General features: G+C 42.4%; 1 protein-coding gene across 6 annotated transcripts in view; it reads left to right on the forward strand.

Annotated features, from left to right (window-relative positions):
* The window catches only part of LOC110493993 (receptor-type tyrosine-protein phosphatase alpha), a 45658-nt gene that overhangs the window by 2595 nt on the left and 17823 nt on the right, over positions 1–25240 (forward strand). For 4 of the 6 annotated variants that reach the window (XM_021568643.2, XM_021568644.2, XM_021568641.2 and 1 more), the window contains exons 2-3: positions 22425–22471; positions 23095–23185. In XM_021568643.2, coding sequence (XP_021424318.2) covers positions 22451–22471; positions 23095–23185 — 112 coding nt within the window. In that variant the 5' untranslated portion in view covers positions 22425–22450. Of the gene's footprint in view, positions 1–13647; positions 13762–21869; positions 21912–22424; positions 22472–23094; positions 23186–25240 lie in introns of those variants that run through there. The other 2 variants (XM_021568642.2, XM_036949992.1) reach the window with 2 other exon arrangements.

The raw sequence follows: 25240 nt of genomic DNA on the forward strand, positions 1-25240 counted from the left end.
TAATAAACAGAGTAGCAGTAGTGTAAAAGTGTGTGGGGAGGGGACAATGCAAATAGTCTGGGTAGCCATTTGATTAGCTGTTCAGGAGTCTTATTGCTTGGGGGTAGAAGCTATTAAGAAGCCTTTTGGACCAAGACTTTGCGCTCCCGTACTGCTGGCTGTGCGGTAGGAGAGAGAACAGTCTATGACTAGGGTGGCTGGAGTCTTTGACAATTTTTAGGGCCTTTCTCTGACACCGCCTAGTATAGAGGTCCTGGATGGCAGGAAGCTTGGCCCCAGTGATGTACTGGGCTGTATGCGCTAAACTCTGTAGTGCCTTGCGGTCAGAGGCCGAGCAGTTGCCGTACCAGGCACTGGTGCAGCTGTAGAACCTTCTGAGGACGAATGACAAATCTTTTCAGTCTCCTGAGGGGGAATAGGTTTTGTCGTGCCCTCTTCACGGCTGTCTTGGTGTGTCTGGACCATGATAGTTTGTTGGTGATGTGGACACCAAGGAACTTGACACTCTCAACCTGTTCATCTGCAGGTTGATGAGAATGGGGGCGTGCTTGGTCCTATTTTTCCTGTAGTCCACAATCATCTCCTTGTCTTGATCATGTTGAGGGAGAGGTTGTTGTCCTGGCACCACACTGTCAGGTCTCTGACCTCCTCCCTATATGCGGTCTCGTTGTTGTCGGTGATCAGGCCTACCACTGTTGTGTCATCGGAAAACATAATGATGGTGTTGTGCCATGCAGTCATGAGTGAACAGGGAGTACAGGAGGGGACTGAGCACGCACCCCTGAGGCTCCCCCGTATTGAGGATCAGCATGGCGGATATGTTGTTACCTACCCGTACCACCTGGGGGAGGCCTGTCAAGAAGTCCAGGATCCAGTTGTAGAGGAAGATGTTTGGTCCCAGGGTCCTTAGCTTAGTCATGAGATTTGAGGGCACTATGGTGTTGAACTGTAGTCTGTAGAGCTGTAGTCAATGAATAGCATTCTCACATAGGTGTTCCTTTTATCCAGGTGGGAAAGGGCAGTGTGGAGTGCAATAGAGATTGCATCATCTGTTGGGGCGGTATGGAATTTAGGGTGGGTCTAGGGTTTCTGGGATAATAGTGTTGATGTGAGCCATGACCAGCCTTTCAAAGCACTTCATGACTACAGACGTGAGTGCTACGGGTCGGTAGTCATTTAGGCAGGTTACCTTAGTCTCTGTGCCCAAGAACACTATGTTGGTCTGCTTGTTACTTACCTCGAAGCGAGCATAGAAGTAATTTAGCTCGTCTGGTTGGCTCGTATCAATGCGCAGCTTGCGGCTGTGCTTCCCTTTGGAGTCTGTAATAGTTTGCAAGCTCTGCCACATCCGACGTGCGTCAAAGCCGGTGTAGTACGATTCAATCTTAGTCCTGTATTGACGCTTTGCCTGTTTAATGATTCGTCGGCGGGCATAGTGGGATTTTTTTTTACAGTGGGGCAAAAAAGTATTTAGTCAGCCACCAATTGTGCAAGTTCTCCCACTTAAAAAGATGAGAGGCCTGTAATTTTCATCATAGGTACACTTCAACTATGATAGACAAAATGAGAAGAAAAAAAATCCAGAAAATCACATTGTAGGATTTTTTTATGAATTTATTTGCAAATTATGGTGGAAAATAAGTATTTGGTCACCTACAAACAAGCAAGATTTCTGGCTCTCACAGACCTGTAACTTCTTCTTTAAGAGGCTCTTCTGTCCTCCACTCATTACCTGTATTAATGGCACCTGTTTGAACTTGTTATCAGTATAAAAGACACCTGTCCACAACCTCAAATAGTCACACTCCAAACTCCACTATGGCCAAGACCAAAGAGCTGTCAAAGGACACCATAAACAAAATTGTAGACCTGTACCAGGCTGGGAAGACTGAATCTGCAATAGGTAAGCAGCTTGGTTTGAAGAAATCCACACACCGCCCGGGCAACGAAGGAGTGGCTTCGTAAGAAGCATTTCAAGATCATGGAGTGGCCTAGCCAGTCTCCAGATCTCAACCCCATAGAAAATCTTTGGAGGGAGTTGAAAGTCCGTGTTGCCCAGCAACAGCCCCAAAACATCACTGCTCTAGAGGAGATCTGCATGGAGGAATGGGCCAAAATACCAGCAACAGTGTGTGAAAACCTTGTGAAGACTTACAGAAAACGTTTTACCTCTGTCATTGCCAACAAAGGGTAAATAACAAAGTATTGAGATAAGCTTGTTATTGACCAAATTCTTATTTTCCACCATAATTTGCAAATACTTACATTACAAATCCTACAATGTGATTTTCTGGATTTTTTTCCCCCTCATTTTGCCTGTCATAGTTGAAGTGTACCTATGATGAAAATTCCAGGCCTCTCTTATCTTTTTAAGTTGGAGAACATGCACAGTTGGAGAACATGCACAGTTGGTGGCTGACTAAATACTTTTTTGCCCCACTGTAAGATTCCGGGTTAGAGTCCTGCTCCTTGAAAGCGGCAGCTCTAGCCTTTAGCTCAGTGTGGATGTTGCCTGTAGTCCATGGCTTTTGGTTTGGGTATGTACTAGAGGTCGACCGATTAATCGGCATGTCCGATTTAATTAGGGCCGATTTTTCAAGTTTTCACAACAATTGCATTTTTGGATGCCGATTACATTGCATTCCACGAGGAAACTGTATGGCAGGCTGACCACCTGTTACGCGAGTGCAGCAAGGAGCCAAGGGTAGTTGCTAGCTAGCTAGCTAGCTAGCTAGCTAGCATTAAACTTATCTTAAAAAAACAATCAATCTTCACATAATCACTAGTTAACTACACATAGTTGATGATATTACTAGGTTAACTAGCTTGTCTTGTTGCATATAATCAATGCGGTGCCTGTTAATTAATCATCAAATCACAGCCTGCTTCACCAAACCTGTGATGATTTAACAAAGGCGCATTTGCGAAGATGGCACATTCAGTGCATGAATGTGACTAAAGATAAACATCTTTTGCCTTTCTTAAAATCAGTACACAGAAGCATTTTTTTTTTAAAACCTGCATATTTAGTTCAAATAAATTCATGTTAGCAGGCAATATAAACAAGGGAAATTGTCACTTCTCTTGCGTTCATTGCACGCAGTGTCCGGGTGTATGCAACCGTTTCGGCCGCCTGGCTCGTTCCGAACTAATTTTCCAGAATTGTATATAATTATGACATAACATTGAAGGTTGTGCAATGTAACAGCAGTATTTAGACTTAGGAACTGTTCCGTATTTCACTGAAAGAATAAATGTTTTGTTTTCGAACTTATAATTTCCGGATTTGGCATGTTAATGACCCAAGGCTCGTATTTCTGTGTTTATTATATTATAATTAAGTCTATGATTGAATTTTTGATAGAGCAGTCTGACTGAGCGGTGGTAGGCAGCAGCAGGCTCGTAAGTATTCACTCAAACTTTACTGTTTGCCAGCAGCTCTTAGCAATGCTTGATCACAGTGCTGTTTATGACTTCAAGCCTATCAACTCCTGAGATTAGGCTGGCAATACCAAAGTGCCTATTTGAACATCCAATAGTCAAAGGTATATGAAATACAAATGGTATAGAGAGAAATAGTCGACGTATCATAATCCATATAACTGCAACCTAATATTTCTTTACTGGGAATATTGAACCAACAGCTTTCATATGTTCTGAGCAAGGAACTTAAACGTCAGCTTTTTTTTTACATGGCACATATTGCACTTTTACTTTCTTCTCCAACACTCTTTTTCTATTATTTAAACAAAATTGAGCATGTTTCATTATTTGAAACTAAATAGATTTTATATATTAAGTTAAAATAAGTGTTCATTGATCATTCATTATTGTTGTAATTGTCATTATTTCAAGTATATATACAAACATGCATACATACATACAGTTGAAGTCGGCAGTTTACATACACCCTAGCCAAATACATTTACACAGTTTTTCACTATTCCTGACATTTAATCCAAGTAAAAATTCCCTGTCTTAGGTCAGTTGTGATCACCACTTTATTTTAAGAATGTGAAATGTCAGAATAATAGTAGAGAGAGTGATTTATTTCAGCTTTATTTCTTTCATCACATTCCCAGTGGGTCAGGAGTTTACATACCCTCAATTAGTATTTGGTAGCATTGCCTTTAAATTGTTCAACTTGGGTCAAATGTTTCAGATGGCTTCCCACAATAAGTTGGGTGAATTTTGGCCCGTTCCTCCTGACTGAGCTGGTCTAACTGAGTCAAGTTTGTAGGCATCCTTGCTCACACGTGTTTTCAGTTCTGCCCACCAATTTTCTATTGGATTGAAGTCGGGGCTTTGTGATGGGCACTCCAATACCTTGGCTTTGTTGTCCGTAAGCCATTTTGCCACAACTTGGAAGTTTTTATTTTGTGAAGTTCACCAGTCCCTCCTGCAACAAAGCACCCCCACAATGATGCTATCACCGCCGTGCTTCACGGTTGGGAGGGTATTCTTCGGCTTGCAAGCCTCCCCCTTTTTCCTCCAAACATAACGATGGTCATTATGGCCAAACAGTTCTATTTTTGTTTCATTAGACCAGAGGACATTTCTCCAAAAAGTATGGTCTTTGTCCCCATGTGCAGTTGCAAACCGTAGTCTGGCTTTTTTATGGTGGTTTTGGAGCAGTAGCTTCTTCCTTGCTGACCGGCCTTTCAGGTTATGTCGATATGGAACTCGTTTTACTGTGGATATACATACTTTTGTACCTGTTTCCTCCAGCGTCTCACAAGGTCCTTTGCTGTTGATCTTGGATTGATTTGCACTTTTCAAACCAAAGTACGTTGATCTCTAGGAGACAGAACGCGTCTCCTTCCTGAGCGGTATGACTGCTGCGTGGTCCCATGGTGCTTATACTGTGTACGATTGTTTGTAGATATGAACGTGGCACCTTCAGACATTTGTAAATTACTCCCAAGGATGAACCAGACAAAAAAAAATTCTGAGGTCTTGACTGATTTCTTTTGATTTTCCCATGATGTCACGCAAAGAGGCACTGAGTTTGACGGTAGGCCTTGAAATACATCCTCAGGTACACCTCCAATTGACTCAAATGATGTAAATTAGCCTATCAGAAGCTTCTAAAGCCATGATATCATTTTCTGTAATTTCCAAGCTGTTTAAAGGCACAGTCAACTTAGTGTATGTAAACTTCTGACGCACTGGAATTGTGATACAGTGAAATAATACGTCTAAACAATGAGAAAAATTACTTGTGTCGTGCACAAAGTAGATGTCTTAACTGACTTGCCAAAACTATAGTTTGTTAACAAAAAATGTGTGGAGTGGTTGAAAAACTAGTTTTAATGACTCCAACCTAAGTGTATGTAAACTTCCGACTTCAACTGTGTGTGTGTGTGTGTGCGCGCGCGTGTATAATTGGTCGATTCATCGGTATCGGCCTATTTTGGTCCTCCAATAATCGGTATCGAAAAATTATAATCGGTCGACCTTTAGTATGTACGTACTGTCACTGTGGGGATGATGTCATCGATGCACTTATTGATGAAGCCAGTGACTGATGTGATGTACTCCTCAATGCCATCGGAAAGAATCTCGGAATGTATTCCAGTCTGTGCTAGCAAAACAGTCCTGTAGCTTAGCATCTGCGTCGTCTGACCACTTCTTTGTTGACAGTCACTTGTGCTTCCTGCTATTGTTTTTGCAAGTAAACAGGAATCAATAGGATATCTGTTTATGTAGTTAGAAACAGATAAGATTAGCGTTGCTGAAACGTTATTTTGTTGAAATAGAATTTGATCTCTGAGAAATTAAGCTAATTGATTGCTTTCATGGACGACTGGCTTGAATTGTGATGACCACATAATTTATTTATCGGTTTTCTACCCAAAGTTGCAAAGGAAATTTAGTGATCCATTTAATAAAAACAGGATATCAGCTAAATGGATAAAAGGGTGTGGCACAGTGCAGCCCCGAACCTATTGATGTTTGAAGAATTGTCAAATTGCCTGCTGTAAAAAAAAATAAAAAAAAAATAAAAATAAAAATGATTCAGTGTGGTTTAGGACAATGCAGACGCATCGGAAGGGGCTGACAGGCTGTTTAACTTTGCACCCAGCCGTTTCTAAAGCCAGTGTGGCATGTTGAGTTTATTTCCTATGAATTTGGCTCTAGCGTGTGAATTGTTCGGGCTATTAGCTATTATGACCCCACAAATGAAAGCTAAGATTCCCCTCTGTTTCCCTCTACAATGTTCACAAGTCACGCATGACTCATTAGAAAGGACTTTTATAAAACTGCACAGAATTACTGGGGGAAATGAATTGTACCGAGCTGCCTGTTCAAACTACTAGCACACTGCTCGGACACCCATGCATACACCACAAGACATGCCACCAGAGGTCTCTTCACAATCCCCAAGTCCAGAACAGACTTTGGGAGGCGCACAGTACTACGTGGAACTCTATTCCACATCAGGTAACTGATGCAAGCAGCAGAATTTAAAAATCAACATGAAAAAATACACCTTATGGAACAGCCGGGACTGTGAAGAGGCACACACAAAGGTACAGACACACACATATTGTTGTATGGTGGTATTGTACATTTTGTGTTGTAGATATGTAGTGGTGTAATGATGTTATATGATGTACTGTTTTCTTTTGTATGTAATGTAAGTGCTTTAATGTGTTAGGACCCCAGGAAGTGTAGTTGCTGCCTTGGCAAAATGCTAATTCAATTGTGATCTTCTTCCTATGAATTTGGCTCCAGCCTTGGGACGGTTTGGGCAATTAGCAATTATGACCCCATTCCTGAAAGCTAAGACTCTCAGAAACATATCTTCTGTTCTCAGAAAGATTACATAAACAATGATTGCCTGATAATCTTCCTTTTTCTTTCATGAATTTTCCATTACCGGTATGGTGCATTTCAATAACTTGAAAGCATACTTAATTCAGGCATTTGCTGATTTGACATATCTTTGTGTTGTTTATAAAGCGCCATCAAATCTATTTACAGATTTGTTTCAGATACACCTAGGGTTCTATTCTAAAACACATGTTTTAATAGAGCAGTAAATATATAGGGCAGAAAATGATTGTGTTCAGTGGAAAGCACTGTACTTCGGCGTTAAAGTCTGCCACATCTCTCCTTTGAAAGATAAAGTAAGTTAGTCATTCGATTATGATATCATTTTCCGAGAGAGTGACTGACTCTTTAAGCAGTTTGGCTCATTGGACAAGTCAGAGTTGTTGAGTGGTATGGAGGTTTTTGGCAATACACTGTAGATGTGTGTTCCAGCGTAGTGACCCACAGCTACTGTAATTGGAACTGGCCGTGTCTGCTGTGGCAGGTGGGATGGTGCAAGTTACCAGAATGTCTTGTATTGTATTGACTTTTGAATAGAATTGACATGAGTTGATTTTACTTTCTTCTTTCTTTCAACGCCGAGACCGATTTATTGGAGGACCAAAAAAGCAGATGCCGATTAATCGGCCAATTTTTTTAAAACGTTATTATTTGTAATAATGACATTTACAACAATACTGAATGAACAATGAACACTTATTTTAACTTAATATAATACACCAATAAAATCAATTTAGCCTCAAGTAAATAATGAAACGTGTTCAATTTGGTTTAAATAATGCAAAAACAAAGTGTTGGAGAAGAAAGTAAAAGTGCAATATGTGCTATGTAAGAAAGCTAACGTTTCAGTTCCTTGCTCAGAACATATGAAAGCCGGTGGTTCCTTTTAACATGAGTCTTCAATATTCCCAGCTAAGAAGTTTTAGGTTGTAGTTATTATAGGATTTATAGGACTATTTCCCTCTATACCATTTGTATTTCATTAACCTTTTGACTATTAGATGTTCTTATAGGCACTTTAGTATTGCCAGTGTAACAGTATAGCTTCCGTCCCTCTCCTCGCTCCTCCCTGGGCTCAAACCAGCAACACAACGACAACAGCCACCATCGAAGCAGCGTTACCCATGCAGAGCAAGGGGAACAACTACTAGAAGGCTCGGAGCGAGTGACGTTTGAAACGCTATTAGCGTGCGCTAACTAGCCAGCCATTTCACTTCGGTTACACCAACCTCATCTCGGGAGTTGATAGGCTTGAAGTCATAAACAGCGCAATGCTTGACGCACAACGAAGAGCTGCTGGCAAAACGCACGAAAGTGCTGTTTGAATTAATGTTTACGCGCCTGCTTCTACCTACCACCGCTCAGTCAGATACTTAGATACTTGTATGCTCAGTCAGATTATATGCAACCAAGGACACGCTAGATAATATCTAGTAATATCATCAACCATGTGTAGTTAATTAGTGATTATGATTGTTTTTTATAAGATAAGTTTAATGCTAGCTAGCAACTTACCTTGGCTTACTGCATTTGCGTAACAGGCAATCTCCTTGTGGAGTGCAACAAGAGAGAAGCAGGTCGTTATTGCGTTGGACTAGTTAACTGTAAGGTTGCAAGATTGGATCCCCGAGCTGACAAGGTGAAAATCTGTCATTCTGCCCCTGAACGAGGCAGTTAACCCACTGTTCCTAGGCCCTCAATGAAAATAACAGTGTTCTTAATAACTGACTTGCCTAGTTAAATAAAGGTATATAAAAAAAAAAATTGGCAAATCGGCGCCCAAAATACCGATTTCCGATTGTGACAACTTGAAATCGGCCCTAATTAATCGGCAATTTCGATTAATCGGTCGACCTCTACTTTCTTCAGTATTCTTAGTAGATTTAATCTCACTCAATGTTCATCTCAAAGTTCACTAGATTGATACATTTAACTTTTGAAACTTTAAATAGTTTTTTCCCCCCGGTTAGCCCCCAATGTCCTGAAATCCTAGCAACGCCCCTAGATAGCAACACTAGCATAAGCCTAGCTACTGATGTAAATAACATCAGATGCTAGGGTAAATATTTAGGCCCTATCTAACAACTATGGGGTGTTGGACAGTTTCTAGTGCCCCAGAGTCTACACACGGTAGTAGCAGCTCATTGAAAGTGCACTTTGAGTGACAGTTTGACCTTGTAAATACTAGTGGAGCTATTTTCAAAACACATTAGCCTATTTAGGCTCATTTTTGACCGTGATAACTTGCACTGTCACCTGCACTCGTTGCAGAATTTAGACCTATTAAAAGGTTTTGATATAGGCTAAATTCCACAGTGAGTGTTAAGAGTAATGGTCTCATTTCGACGCTAACACTTCTCTTTTCTGTGTCTTTTCAATGGGGACCCAAACCACTGACATTAATTCACCTATGGATTAAAAGGTCGCACAAGAACTGTCTGGAGAGGGTTGTATTATGGTATGTAGGTCCTACAATATTCTCAACCTATTTGCCAATTTATGGTGGGCCTCCCACCTCACCTAGCTCTGACCATAGCCCAGTTAGGCTTGTCCTCAAATGGTATCAGTGGAAAAGTTATTTGGTGTCAATTGTTCCTGCCCTACATAAGAAAACAAATCTAGAGGGAACACTGATTCACAGGGTGTAGAGAAGCTCTGGGTCTTTGATGGGCCTGGGATGGGTCTCTTATCTTGCAAAGGCTGAGGGAGTGTGATTATGGTCTCTGCAGAGGTTGGTCAGTGTGGCAAAGTCACATATGCCTGGAGGTTATGGGTGGGGCTAGTCCTTTGAAAATAGAGGATGTGCTTGATTTGGCTGTGCACTGGGAAGGGGAGTGAAATGTTTAAAGGGAAAACTCTGCTTTCCTGGTGCGTCGCTCAAACTGATGTGCTCGTATATTTTTAATGCCTGCCTGCCTGGTATTAGATAAATAGATTCATATTATTTTTCATATACAGTGCATTCGGAAGGTATTCAGACCCCTTGATTTTTTTTCTACATTTTGTCCCAGCCTTATTCTAAAATTGATTAAATTGATGAGGGGAGAAAAAAAAGCAATCTACACACAATAGCCCATAGTGACAAAGAAACAACTGGTTATTTTGTGTGTGCCAATGTTTAAAAATGAAATCACATTTTATTAGTCACATGTGCTGAATACAGCAGGTGTTACAGTGAAAATGCTTACTTACGAGCCCCTAACCAACAATGCAGTTTTAAAAAATACAGATAAGAAATAAAAGTAACAAGTAATTAAAGTGCAGCAGTAAAATAACAATGGAGAGACTATATACAGGGGGGGTACCGGTACAGAGTCAATGTGCGGTTAGTGTCCGGTTAGATGAGGTAATATGTACATGTAGGTAGAGTTATTAAAGTATTATGCATAATGATAACAGCAGAGAGTAGCAACGGTGTAAAAGAGGGGGGGGGGACAAATAGTCTGGGTAGCCATATGATTAGGTGTTCAGAATTCTTATTGCTTGGGGGTAGAAGCTGTTTAGAAGCCTCTTGAACCTAGACTTGGTGCTCCGGTACCACTTAGCAGTCATACACTGTTCTCTCTAAGGTGGCTGGAGTCTTTGAAAATTTGAGGGCCTTCCTCTGACACCGCCTGGTATAGAGGTGGCAGGAAGCTTGTCCCCAGTGATGTACTGGCCCGTTCACACTACCCACTGTAGTGCCTTGCGGTCAGAGGCCAAGCAGTTGCCATATCAGGCAGTGATGCAACTAGTCAGGATGCTCTCGATGGTGCAGCTGTAGCACCTTTTTGAGGATCTGCGGACCCATGCCAAATCTTTTCAGTGTACTGAGAGGGAATGGGTTTTGTCATGCCCTCTTCATGGCTGTCTTTGGTATGCATGCTTGGACCATATTAGTTTGCTGGTGATGTGGACACCAAGGAACTTGAAGCTCTCAACCTGTTCCAATGCAGCCCCGTCGACGAGAATGGGGGCGTGCTTGGTCCTATTTTTCCTGTAGTCCACAATCATCTCCTTGTCTTGATCACGTTGAGGGAGAGGTTGTTGTCCTGGCACCACATGGCCAGGTCTCTGACCTCCTCCCTATAGGCTGTCTCATCGTTGTCGGTGATCAGACCTACCACTGTTGTGTCATCGGCAAACATAATGATGGTGTTGGAGTCGTGCCTCGCCATGCAGTCATGAGTGAACAGGGAGTACAGGAGGGGAGTGACCATGCACCACAGAGGGGCCCCTGTGTTGAGGATCAGCAAGGCGGATGTGTTGTTACCTACCCTTACCACCTGGGGCGGCCCGTCAGGAAGTCCAGGATCCATTTGCATAGGAAGGTGTTTAGTCCCAGGGTCCTTAGCTTAGTCATGGGATTTGAGAGCACTATGGTGTTGAACGCTGAGCTGTAGTCAATGAATAGCATTCTCACATAGGTGTTATTTTTGTCCAGGTGGGAAAGGACAGTGTGGAGTGCAATGGAGATTGCTTCATCTGTGGCTCTGTAGGGAGGTATGCAAATTGGAGTGGGTCTAAGGTTTCTGGTATAATAGTGTTGATGTGAGCCATGACCAGCCTTTCAAAGCACTTCATGGCTACAGATGTGAGTACTACGGGTCGGTAGTCATTTAGGCAGGTTACTTTAGTGTTCTTGGGCACAGGCACTATGGTGGTCTGCTTAAAACATGTTGGTATTACAGACTCGGACAGGGAGAGGTTGAAAATGTCAATGAAGACACTTGCCAGTTGGTCAGCGCATGCTCACAGTACACGTCCTGGTAATCCGCCTGGCCCTGCGGCTTTGTGAATGTTGACCTGTTTTAAAGGTCTTACTCACATTGGTTGCAGAGAGCGTGATCAGTCTTCCGGAACAGCTGGTGCTCTCATGCATGTTTCAGTTTTATTTGCCTTGAAGCGAGCATATAAGTAGTTTAGCTCGTCTGGTAGGCTCGTGTCACTGGGCAGCTCTCGGCCGTGCTTCCCTTTTTGTAGTCTGTAATAGTTTGCAAGCACTGCCACATCCAGCTAGCGTCAGAGCCGGTGTAGTACGATTCAATCTTAGTCCCGTATTAACGCTTTGCCTGTTTGATGGTTTGTCGGAGGGCATAGTGGGATTTCTTATAAGCTTATAAGTCCTGCTCCTTGAAAGCGGCAGCTCTAGCCTTTAGCTCAGTGCGTATGTTGCCTGTAATCCATGGCTTAATGGTTGGGGTATGTACGTACGGTCACTGTGGGGACGACGTCATCGATGCACTTATTGATGAAGCGAGTGACTGATGTGGTGTACTCCTCAATGCCATCGGAGGAATCTTGGAACATGTTTTGGTACCCTTCCCCAGATCTGTGCCTCAACACAATCCTGTCTCGTAGCTCTATGGACAATTCCTTCGACCTCATGGCTTGGTGTTTCCTCTGACATGCACTGTCAACTGTGGGACCTTATATAGACAGGTGTGTGCCTTTCCAAATCATGCCCAATCAATTTAATTTACCAGAGGTGGACTCCAATCAAGTTGTTGAAACATCTCAAGGATTATCAATGGAAATACGATGCACCTGAGCTCAATTTCGACTCTCATAGCAAAGGGTCTGAATACGAATTGTGATATTTCAGTTTATTTTTCATAATTTGTCAAATTTTCTAAACTGTTTTCACTTTGCCATTATGGGCTATTGTGTGTAGATTGATGAGGGAAAAACATTAATTTAATCCATTTTAAAATAAGGCTCTAGAGTAACTGTGGAAGTGAAGGTGTCTGAATACTTTCCGAATGCACTGTACTCACAGTGCATACTGTAAGTCGATGACTTATTTCCATTGTGGTCCCTTCATTTTAATCAGTAGCTTTAAAAAATAAACAACAAACACATTTTAGGGATCTGGCAGTTCTTGGGAGATAGTCTTCCACATTTTTAGGTGATTGCCAATTTGGAAATGTAGAATCTTGAGCATAGGGAGCATTTATTGCATAGGCAGGGAGGTAGAAACATCAGACTTACAGGCCCCGGAGATCTTCATCAGGCACCTGGTCATTTCCCGTTCACAGCTCTTCCCCCGTTGGTAGGCTGAATCTTCCACTACTGTGTTGTAGTAACCACCTGGGTGATGCTTCGGCGACTGTAAAAGCACCAGTAAGACCACCACCCCATGGCAATAATCCGAACAGTCCACATAGGGGGCAAGCCTCTTTGCATCCCCTCACACTGCAGTCCACTTCCCAATCGGGGTAGCTGGCAAAGAAGACGGTGTGTTGATTATTCAAATTATATCCCCTAGCCGACTAGGTAACATTTTTCTGAGCAAGGCACTTAACCCTAATTGCTCCAATAAGTCGCTCTGGATAAGAGCGTCTGCAAAATGACTAACATGTAAATATGAAAGTAGGCTAATGCTAGCAAAATTGTATGAAGGACTGCAAGCAGCAATGAGACTGTCCATTGCACTTTACAACTCGATGGCCACAGTTTCCAATCCTAGCTAACTCGGCACATGAGTTTCCATGGAGGCTTAAGGAATTCAAACCATTAGAAATGCACAAGTTCCCTATGTTGACCCTTTGTTATAGTTTTGTATGCAGGCCAATGCATGGAAGCCCGTCGTCCCTACATTTGCTGATGGAGTGAGAGTAAGTGTGGGTTTGTGGCCTTCAGCCCACACTACGCTCCCGGGTCACAGTGGCTTTAGGGGAAGGCCGCTGCTTAGTGCCACCACATCCTCTCCTCTGTGTGATGTGGGTAGACTGTGGAGTCCCCTGGCGTGCTCTGTGAGAAACCCCACAACAAAGCAGAAGCAGCCTACATGCACAGCCTGACTGAGTCACCACATTTGCGCTTGGTCCTTTGATCCGGACACACTGTAGCTCCCACAAGCTTTGGCTGACAGCACATTTTGCCTTGGCGCAAATCCTGGATCTTTCACTCCGTTTCACCAATTTCCTGGCTCATATGAATGAGGTGAGCGAACACTGTCACAGAGCATACTAGAAGCAGTACTAGCCCTAAAAAAAGGGAAGTCCAGAGTATTGTGGGTGATGTGTGTGGCGTTGAGGATGTATAATCTGTGGTCTGTGTTGGGGGCGAGGGAGAGTCTTGGGCATGGCCTACTTGAGCCGCCATGAAGAGGATCATTCAGAGTATTCCTGCCTCAGCGGATCCCCCTCAGGACACAGGCAGAGTATTAATATGCCATGAATGAGGGCAGACAGACTGCCATTATCTCTCCTCGCGATGACTCGTGAAGCCGTGCACCCTCGAGTGAGTGAGCAGGGGGGAATTTGCGCTGCTCCAGTACATGCTTTTCTTGCTGTCGTCAGTTCATCAAGGCCGTTGGGCTGCTTATCAGCGGGCGCTGCCGGTGTCCTGACAATCTAAGCTACCCGCCTTGGATGAACTAGAGTTGATGTTGTTTGGCACGCCATGTACACTCATGAGCTTGTTTGCTTGAGCTGTAGGTCTACAGAGTGACTCAGTCAAATGTAATGGCTGTTATCAGATGCGCTGAGTTTCCATATCTGTATCAACTGTAGAGAATTTTACTTTAGAGAATTAGGTGAATCCGCTGAGTCTAGTGCAGCTGCTCAGATTGATGTTATAAGGTGAGGAGAGGATTGTCGATCAGTGTAGGCCTGCTTAATACGAGCATTGCCTAAACCCAAAGCAGACGTGAACAAGTGGGAGGATCTAGCGTACCTTTTTTTAAATGCACTGTGATTTAGCTGTTTTCATTTCTTTGTGATATTTAGAGACCAAATGGACAAGAGATACGAAACGAATGGTAAAATGCCCCTTGAAGTAAATCTCTCACATTGTGTGAATGAAATACCATGAGGAGAAACACAGTCCTGTGACCACGCAGTAATTTCACACCGATTAGGCTGACACTTGGCCACAGGCGGAGAGGGAACCATGTATTTATTCTGTGGTCATGCTGTGGTCACCACTCTCATACAAAAAAACAAACACAGGTCTGCATCCATATCCACGGTTGTTAAAACTGCAATTGCAGGGAAGACTTTGAAGTAACAGGCTGTTTCTTTCTTTGTGTCATGGTCAAATGTTTGTCAAATGACTGCTCTTAAAATCGGACTGTCCTTTGAGATTCCCACGTCGGCTTCTTTAGCCTTCTGTCACCGTTGTGATAAGTTAGGCTCACCTTCTGTAATGGATCCGTTCATTGGTTAATGTTAACACCTGCAAAGTAGGCATGGGGGGGGGCTACTCTAATCCTGCTGTGCCACAAAGTGTCTTTGTTTTCATCCCAATCGTCTCTTCGTTGGCATCCCTAATTGGACGGAGCGGGACAGAATGGCCTCTGTGTATTAGCCTAGGCACAATCCATGTGAAAGAAAAGGAGCAGAGACGCTCGATAAGAGTGATTCCTCACGAAACCGACATAAAAAAAAGAACATGAATTTGGGGATTTTGTTATCCATAGAACAGTCCTTTGGAGGAAGGACTGTTGACACATTTGGCATTTTGTATCTAAAAGCATAATTGATTAATAATATATCAAAGTTGACTTATGACATTTTGGGTTTACCCTGGCCTCCTTTAAGACGCCGTAGTGTTTCATCTGTAGGTGCTACGCTGCAAACATTGGTGTCATATGACGCTTTACAACTTTCTGTAATATGAGTAGTATTTAGATTTCAATTTTCTTCTATATTTCTTCTCTGCTCTGTGTACACGTGCATGCTTTTCTTAAGGAAGAGCAGCGTCACAACTTTGTTCATTTGAACAATTTCTCTCGTTCACTTAAACTTGTAAATGCCACACTTACTGAAAATGACATTCGGTAGCTTCTAGCTATGCTTGTGTAACTTTATGAGCTGGATTTGCCTCTCTTTGCATTTAGTTAGTTGTCTGATTTTTGCTATTAGTTTGTGCTAATTTTATTAGCATTCTGGTAAGAGACCCGATTGTCTTTTCTTGTGGTGTTAGCGCCCCCTTGCGTGCTGTGTTGGTAATACCATCAATCCCAGGGTAAGTGGACAGTGTGACGATATGGAAATCTGGATACCGCCCCAGCCTAAAAGGAGGGCTGTGATTTGTCACATGGCCTAGGAGGCCATGGAAATGGGCCATAAAAACTAGCAGAGATCCCACTCAGGCTGCCCCAAAGGTTAGATGTTGTAGCTTCAACCCCTGGGAGCATATTGTTTGAGGCAACAGTCACCCACAGTGACTAACATGCATGATGCTTTTGGAATATCTTGGCGAACTCTGCATTCTATCTGGAGTCAGAGTTCTGAATAGGCTGTGTATGGACCACTGTTGCTGTTTATTTTAGAGGCACATTTGTCCGAATATGAAGATGGTTGGGTGGGCGCTCGGTCGCACTTTAACACCTTTCTGTCCTATCGACAATTGCAAAGAAATTTTAGATCGTTCCTCTTTCGATCCTTTTGAAATCAGATGACAACTAAACAAAGCATGAGGAAAAAATACAGAAAACAGGCTTTCTGGTGCAGTATCGAACATGACTGTTTTGTGGACGGCTTTATTATAGCACTTGACTAAATGAAGCGTCATGAAAGTTAGGCTAATTAATAGAACGTATTGTAGTCACTTCTGAATCTACACTCACTCTCCATTTTTAGGTGGGGTGGCATCAAAACAGTAATCAGTCTCGCAGTAGAAGAATTGTTTAGCCACCTAGAAATAGACCACTTGGCGAGACATCTCATCTCAGGAGGTTGCTGTGATGAGAATGCAGCAAGATATATCGAAACATAGGAAGTGAAGAATGGGGCACTTTTGGAAAAGTTATGCAGATTCAGGCCCGAGCAAACCCAGGTGGCGTAATGTTAAGAAAACGTATTTTAGTTCCACAGGAGCTTGCTAGAACGTTATAGACGTGGTCAATATAGCCTTGATCAAATTGGGATGTGCTTGTGTGGAACTAGGCCTAGATAGCGGAAGATTGCAATCTGAAATGAAGCAGTGAGAGGAAGCCGCTGTGGACCCACTTCTTTGTTCTCTGCGCTAGTGGAATATCTTGGTCGGGCACGGCTGTCAACACCGCTTTCGTAACAGGAAACTGGTAAGCGCAAGAGGAGAACGTTGTACCTTTTGTGCAGTACAGTGCACAGTATTCTGGCATAGGCTACTAGGCATATAAGATGTTTGTGTTGTCCAACTTGTATTTTTAGAACGCTAGACTGTATCGGCAGCTTAGTGATGAGGCTGCGTATGCTCATATGGATGTGCGTGATTCCGTTCCCCTCCCATTCTACTGCTACTACAACCAGAAATTGTTCAGAAAGCTTTCTCTGCCGTCTCCGCTACAAATGGAGAGATCCATCACGCCAAAGGGTGGCTGCTCTCTTACTTGACTATAAAAGATGGCACTTTGTTGTGTTGAGTGGGTATAGCCTAGGTATGAAGTAGAAACACTTGACCAGTGCCTCCTTGAATTAATAATGTCCTCTCTCCACTTAAGTCACTGGGACATCCCTCTCACAGCACACACTCCTCTGTGGATGAACACACACACACACTGAAAGGGTTTGGGGACTGCTTTGGTGGGCAAAACGCATTTAACCAGGTCCCCATAGACTGATGCACTCAGACCTATAGATCAGACTGGTAGACACTACACTCATAAACTGCATTCATGTGGCTACTAGCTCCAGTTAGCGTCGGACAGCTTCACCTCACCAACATGAACACGCCACCCTATCACAGCAGAGTGACAGCAGTGAGTCATGTTTGTCCAAAAAGGCTGTTTAGGCTCCCAATGATGCATGCTGATTCATAAGCACAAAGTCTGATTCATACCAGACCGATGATGCAACCATGCTACATTTAGCCTAATTTAGAGAGGAAGCTTCTACTTCAATCAGGCTAATGTGATTTTAAAGTCACTAATGTCAATGGGGAATGGTTGTGTCATAGCTGAGTCATTGGTTATGAGGATGGTTGCTCTATGGGTCAGGTGAGGGGAGGCTGGGGCATTGTACAGGAAGGGTTCAAGGGTCAGAGGCTGACTTTGGATGAGTGAGGAGTTTGCGGTACTAGCAGCCAGACTGCAGGCGAAGGAAGCAATGTGCTGGGTTCTCGTCGTTTTAAGACTTTCCTGCAGTCTGAGTCAGCTGGATCGACAGCCTAGCCTACTATTGAGGGAGAGATGCAGAGAAAGGGGTCAAATGCGCCGTTCCATCCTTTTTTTCTGCACGTTATTGGGCACGTCTTTTTAAGTGTTTTATTTAGGAGGAAGGAAAGTTGATCAATTTCTTTTTAGTATGACATGCATAAGCTACAGTTAAGTACATACCTCAGTTCAACGTCTAGTTTTGATTTACGTTTGGTTGTTGTCAACTAATGTTAATAAAAAATAAACTGAAAACATGATTGGATTTAGGTTTAAAGTTGGACATTTAAAAAAAAAAAAATGCCCCTATGTTGATGACTTGAGGCAAATCCAATCAATTTTCCACATTGATTCAAAGTCATCACAGATTTTTTGGGGGGGTTGAAATGACGTGGAAACAATGTTGATTCAGCCAGTTTTTGCCCAGTGGGTTGAGTTTGTAGGCCTAGGCTATCTGTTGGTTTTCCTTTTGATTCTATCCTGGATTCAGCTCAGTGCGGTCTTCAGCGATTAGTTTGCTTTAAAGTCAAGTGAAACAAACACTCCCGATGTACTAGGCCACCCTTTGATTTTAGGAACACCTCTTCTAAATTTAGCACGGACGAATCCTCATTCCCTGTTCTCGTTTAGAGGTGGAAAACGGCACAAGTGAAATTCACCCTGTGTGCAGCAGTAGCAGAGTTGGCTGAGGTCTGAGGGGAAACTGCAGCACTGGTTGAGGTTTCTGGGGAGGTGGTTGGCACGGTTTGGGCATGGAAGGGAGAACTGTAATTGTGGATGTTTTTTGTCAGCTGTGGGTGCGTAAATGTGGGTGGGTAAGACCGGGGAAGGGAAGCGGGCAAAGGGCAAAAGTATTGGGGGAAGGGTAGGTACAGAGCTAGGCTAAATAATATGCAGCATGAGTCTGCAAGCTTGAATACCAAGTGTGGTTTTCACAATCCATTTTAAAATGATTCTGTGCTAAGGGACATTTCCTTCTAGAAGGACCCATGAGCACCAACATGTGCAATACATAGGAGCAGTGTCTCACATTGGGTGTCAAATGAATACTGGTCAAACAGATGGAAAATGGGTCTCTGACAACATCTACCAGAAAAGGTGTTAGAAATCAATCAAAACACAATCATGTTGAAGACCCCTGCCAACTAATATCAACACTTATATTTCGTTTTAGAGAAATGAATTGCCTTCTGTAAATTTAAGAAACATTGCCTTGTAATTCTGTTACCAAAAGCCCACATAACTTTAAGATATTTTCTAATTTTGCTCCCTCGTAAGGCAGGATAATAAAAGTTCACAGAAGTAACAAGTAAAGGTAGACCTACCAATTCGTTAGTGTATTTATTGATGTCAAGTTTGCTTATGAATAGTTAAGTGTTTAAAACTCGTAATTCTGTTACCAAATTGGTAGTGGAATTACTGCAATTGAATTGGCTACAATAGGAAATCATCGTTGTCACAAACCACAGTTGGGTCACCTGCTACTGTCCTCCCTTCCACTAGCATGCTGTTATGTTCAGCTCAACTGTTTTCTTTCTGTTGTCTGGTGGTCAAAGCAAGACTGTGAAAAACATTCTGGACAACTTCTCGCTCGCTCTCCTTAATGTCACCTCAACCTGGTTCTTAGTGACACCTACCCTCTTTCCGTTTACTGTAGCGAGCATCCTCGCCCACTAAGCACTGACCGACATCGGACATCCTTGGACGGTGAAATTAGTTCAGTCCGCCCTGGCTGGACCAAATCTGAACCAATCATAGACGTCTATGTTTCACAAGTTTGGACAGAAGTTCTACTATACTGTGATGTCCAAACTTGTGAATCATAAATGTCTATGATTGGTTCAGATTTGATCTGGTCTGGACCAACCATATGTTGTCGTGTTTGGGGGCGGAGCTCATTAGAATAATATTCAAAGATGCAAAATAAGGATATTGCATATTTCTACCTTTGTAGCTATTCAGGATACATCACCATGAAGAGCATGAAATTCATATCCATAATTATGCATTTCTGTATAGTACAGATCAGGGACCCATGACATAATTCCGTTACCGTAGTTCTGTAAAACTCGAGGTGTCAGTCATAGCGGACACCCCATTTTTCTGGAAAATGTGGTCGCATAAAATGCGGAGGGAGATTCTGTTACCCAACAGTTCTTCCAGCAAATGTGTTTTTGTGAAGTTCTCTGTGTAAATTAGTAGACCTTGTGCGTAGAGTTGTATGCTTTGTTAAACTCTGAAATCAATAGATTTGGTTTGGCACACATTCTAACATGAAAAATCTGAGTCTCGGCGTAATTCCATTAACGTGGAATTGCCCCTAACAAAACAGAATACATACTACTCGTTGATAGACCCATCTTAACCACTTGCTTTCCCCAAAACAGTAAGGATGGATCACAGTTATTCCCCCTAGATACAAATGGCACAGTAGTGTTTTTTTCCCACCCAATTCTGATGCTCTGGCAGTAAATCCCTGATAACCATACTTTGTGTGTGCGCGGAGCTGGAACGCAGTACAGAGAGCCAGACGGGCTGGATTATTCTTGTATCAAGACCACGAGACTATCACAGCTCAGTCAGTGAGGCCGCACCCAGTGGACTGGTGGGATTACACAGTTGTCAGCCCACCCAGCCTGCACTTTAGGCCCTTTCCTACACACACTTGCCCTTATTTCAACTGACTCCCTTTCATAGCAGCTCCACTGCAGTCAATGCAGAAATACAACGTTTGATTTGAAATTATTGCGCAATAATGGCAATTTTGCCAAATCCGTGTCCAAATCTGGACAAATTTGTCTCAATCCAGTCTCTGCGTTCCAATCCAGTCTCTGCGTTCCTTCTCAGTCTCTAACTTCTTGATTTATCCCCAGAGCTCGGGTAACTAGGCTATCTGCAGTCTTGCGTATAGCCCAAGTTGAAATGCATATATGCCTACATAAAATTGTGCTTTTTTTTTTGTTCCCTTCGCTGTGTCCCAGAATGTGGTAATTTATTATTTATGTTACGGAGCACCACCTGGATACAAGACACATCTAGAAATCGGTGAGAGAGGCGGCGTCTGGGATTTAGTAGACACAGAATGGTGGGCTTCTATGCGGGTCTGATGGCTGTTGGTTGCAGCATGGTACTGGCAACATCGGGGTTGTAGGTAAGATTCCCGCATGGGTCACAGTAGTGTTTCCCCTTAAACCACTTGAGTGTTGCTTTAGCAGTATGCTTAGGGTCATTGTCCTGCTAGAATGGGAACCTCCATCCCAATCTCAAATCTCTGGAAGACTGAAACAGGTTTCCCTCAAGAATTTCCCTGTATTTAGCATTCCTTCAATTCTGACCAGTTCCCCAGTCCCTGCTGATAGGAAAAACATCCCCACAGCATGATGCGGCCATCACCATGCTTCACTGTGGGGATGGTGTTCTCAGGGTGATGTGAGGTGTTGGGTTTGCGCCAGACATAGCGTTTTCCTTGATGGCCAAAAAGCTCCATTTTAATCTCATCTGACCAGAGTACCTTCTTCCATATGTTTGGGGAGTCTCCCATATGCCTTTTGGTGAACATCAAATGTGTTTGCTTATTTTTTACTGTGTGCAATGGCTTTTTTAGCCACTCTTCTGTATAGCCCAGCTCTGTGGAGTGTACGGCTTAAAGTGGTCCTATGGACAGATACTCCAATCTCCGCTGTGGAGTTTTGCAGCTCCTTCAGGGTTTTCTTTGTTCTTGCCTCTGATTAATGCCCTTCTTTCCTGGTCTGTGAGTTTTGGTGGGCGGCCCTCTCTTGGCAGGTTTGTTATGGTGCCATATTCTTTCCATTTTTTTAAATAATGGATTGAATTATGCTCTGTGGGATGTTCAAAGTTTCGGATATTTTTTTTAATAACCCAACCCTGATCTGTACTTCTCAACAACTTTGTTCCTGACCTGTTTGGAGAGCTCCTTGGTCTTCATTGTGCTGCTTGATTGGTGGTGCCCCTTGCTTTGGGGTGTTGCAGACTCTGGGGCCTTTCAGAACAGGTGTGTGTATATATATATATATATATATACTGAGATCGCGTGACAGATCATGTGACACTTAGATTGCACACAGGTGGACTTTATTGAACTAATTATGTGACTTCTGAAGGTAATTGGTCGCACCAGATCTTATTTAGGGGCTTCATAGCAAAGGGGGTGAATACATAAGCACTCACCACTTTCCCATTTTTTTGTGTTTTTTTTTTTTATTACTTTTTTTCTCTTCACCAATTTGGACTATTTTGTGTCTGCCCGTTACATTAAATCCAAATAAAAATCGGTTTAAATTACAGGTTGTAATGCAAAAAAATGCCAAGGGGGATGAATACTTTTGCAAGGCACTGTATATGAACAATATTTTCATTCAGTATAGTAGGAATGTTCTCAACAGGCAAACCAGCAAGATCCAAGTTAAACGAATAGTACAAAACTAGTTAAACTAACTAGTGAAACATTTCTAAGCACCTCTTTGAGTTTCTAACAGTGTCTTCCTCCTTTTCTGTTTGCATCCAGGACCACACTGTGCGAATGAGTGATTGATGCCAAATTCGCTCCTTAAGGTAAGAGATCAACTCCTTGTGCCACTCATCATTATAGGGTAAATCCATATAATTTCAATCATGTTCTGACTGCACCCATTTTTGGTCTAAACAAAACATTGTTAAACTATTTTATAATTTCTTGCATTTAAAAAAAAAATTATCCAGAAATTATAATAGTTTGACAACCCTGTGTGTGAGATTAAAAATGGTATAAATCTCAACCGTTTATCTTTTCCAGTGAAAGACATGGATGTCTCGTGGTATGTTGGGGTATGCAAAATTGGTTAAGTTTGAGCACCTCATTCATTCCAAAAAGTCCGTTTCTGACCATGTCTTCCGTGGGCAAACATGTCTGGAAAGTTTGGTTTAAATCAAAAAGCGTTGCTGTCAAACTGTTTGAATTCAAAATGATTTACTCTATAATCGATGCATTTTCTTGTAAAAAAAATCTTGATCCCACCCAAAAATGTAAGTACCCAAATTTTGTTGGATTATTCTCTAAATGTGATCATGAAGGATTTACGATTAGGCCTCCAGTTACAAGTACCACGCATATTAATTTATAATCCGATCATGACCAGCTGCACTGTGAAAGGGTCATTTTTGGGTTGTCAGTAAGGCGTTTGTCCCTGTTCTCCCAGGGCAGTATGGGTGTGTGTCCCCTGCTCCTGCTGCTCAGTGTGGCCCTCGGGGTCTCTGTCTCAGCCCAGGAACCATCTCTCACCCCCACAGGTAAGGAGGACCCACATGACATTATCACCTGAACAGTCAGAACCTACCGCTTGACACCATTTGACATATTGAACGTTCTTGTATTGTAAAATTCTTGTTTGTATCACCGCAACTCCAATCAAGTTGCAGTTGAGCCATTAAATGACTCAACACAAACATCACAGGTTCTCAAAGTTCGGTCATGGAGGTACGGCAGGGGGTCTCCAGCCAGATCTCTTAATATAACAAAATTATAATATATATATTTTTATATATACAGTTGAAGTCGGAAGTTTACATACACTTAGGTTGGAGTCATTAAAACTCGTTTTTCAACCACTCCACAAATTCCTTGTTAACAATCTATAGTTTTGGCAAGTCGGTTAGGACATCTACTTTGTGCATGACACAAGTAATTTTTCCATCAATTGTTTACAGACTGATTATTTCACTTATAATTCACTGTATCACAATTCCAGTGGGTCAGAAGTTTACATACACTAAGTTGACTGTGCCTTTAACTTCTTGACGCACCCATCCCATTAGCGGGATCATTTTCATCAACATCCGAATTGCAGAGTGCCAAATTCAAAATAAATTACAAAAAATATTTAATTTTCATGGAATCACAAGTGCAATATTGCAAAACACAGTGTAGCTCTGAAAGCAAACCAAGTGTTTATGTGAGGACATCTCTCTCAGCAGACGACAAAACATTACAAACAGCTAGCAGCAAAGTAGATTGGTCACGAAAGTCAGAAAAGCAATAAAATGAATCGCTCACCTTTGATCTTCGGATGTTTGCACTCACGAGATTCCCAGTTACACAAATGTTCCTTTTGTTCCATAAAGATTATTTTTATATCCAAAATGCCTCCATTTGGTTGGCGCGTTATGTTCAGTAATCCACAGGCTCGAGCGGTCACGACGGGGCAGACGGAAATTCCAAATAGTATCCGTAAAGTTCGTAGAAACATGTCAACCATTTTTTATAATCAATCCTCAGGTTGTTTTTACAATAAATAGTCGATAATATTTAAACAGGACCGTAGCTTTTTCAATAGGAGAGAGAGAGAAAATGTCTGCTCCAAGCTGTTGGCGCATGCAAAACTCTGCTGGCACCCAGCCATCCACTAACGCGATGTGATCGCTCTCGCTCATTTTTCAGAATACAAGGATGAAACTATGTCTAAAGACTGTTCACACCATGTGGAAGCCATAGGGAAAGGTTGATATCCCTTTTAAATGGAGGGAAGGCATGCAATGGAACAGGGAGGTTTCAAAATAAGAGGCACTTCCTAGTTGGATTTTCCTGAGGTTTTCGCCTGCAATATCAGTTCTGTTATACTCAGACAATATTTTGACAGTTTTGGAAACTTTAGAGTGTTTTCTATCCTAATCTGACAATTATATGCATATTCTAGTTTCTGGGCCTGAGAAATAGGCAGTTTAATTTGGGTACGTTTTTCATCCAAACATCAAAATACTGCCCCCTATACTCAACAGGTTAAACAGCTTGGAAATTCCAGAAAATTATGTCATGGCTTTAGAAGCTTCTGGTAGGCTAATTGACATAATTTGAGTCAATTGGAGGTGTACCTGTGGATGTATTTCAAGGCCTACCTTCAAACTCAGTGCCTCTTTGCTTGACCTTATGGGAATGTCAAAAGAAATCAGTCAAGACCCCCAGAAAAAAATTGTAGACCTTGACAAGTCTGGTTCATCCTTGGGAGCAATTTCCAAATGCCTGACGGTACCACGTTCATCTGTACAAACAATAGTGCGCAATTATAAACACCATGAAACCACGCAGCCGTCATACCGCTCAGGAAGGTGAGGTGTTCTGTCTCCTAGAGATAAACGTACTTTGTTGTGAAAAATGCAAAGGATCTTGTGAAGATGCTGGAGGAAACTGGTACAAAAGTATCTATATCCACAGTAAAATGAGTCCTATATCAACATAACCTGAAAGGCCACTCAGCAAGGAAGAAGCCACTGCTCCAAAACCGCCATAAAAAGCCAGACTACGGTTTGCAACTGCACATGGGAACAAAGATCGTACTTTTTGGAGACGTC

Source organism: Oncorhynchus mykiss, chromosome 17, assembly GCF_013265735.2.
Source record: "Oncorhynchus mykiss isolate Arlee chromosome 17, USDA_OmykA_1.1, whole genome shotgun sequence".
In the NCBI taxonomy this organism is placed as follows: domain Eukaryota; kingdom Metazoa; phylum Chordata; class Actinopteri; order Salmoniformes; family Salmonidae; genus Oncorhynchus; species Oncorhynchus mykiss.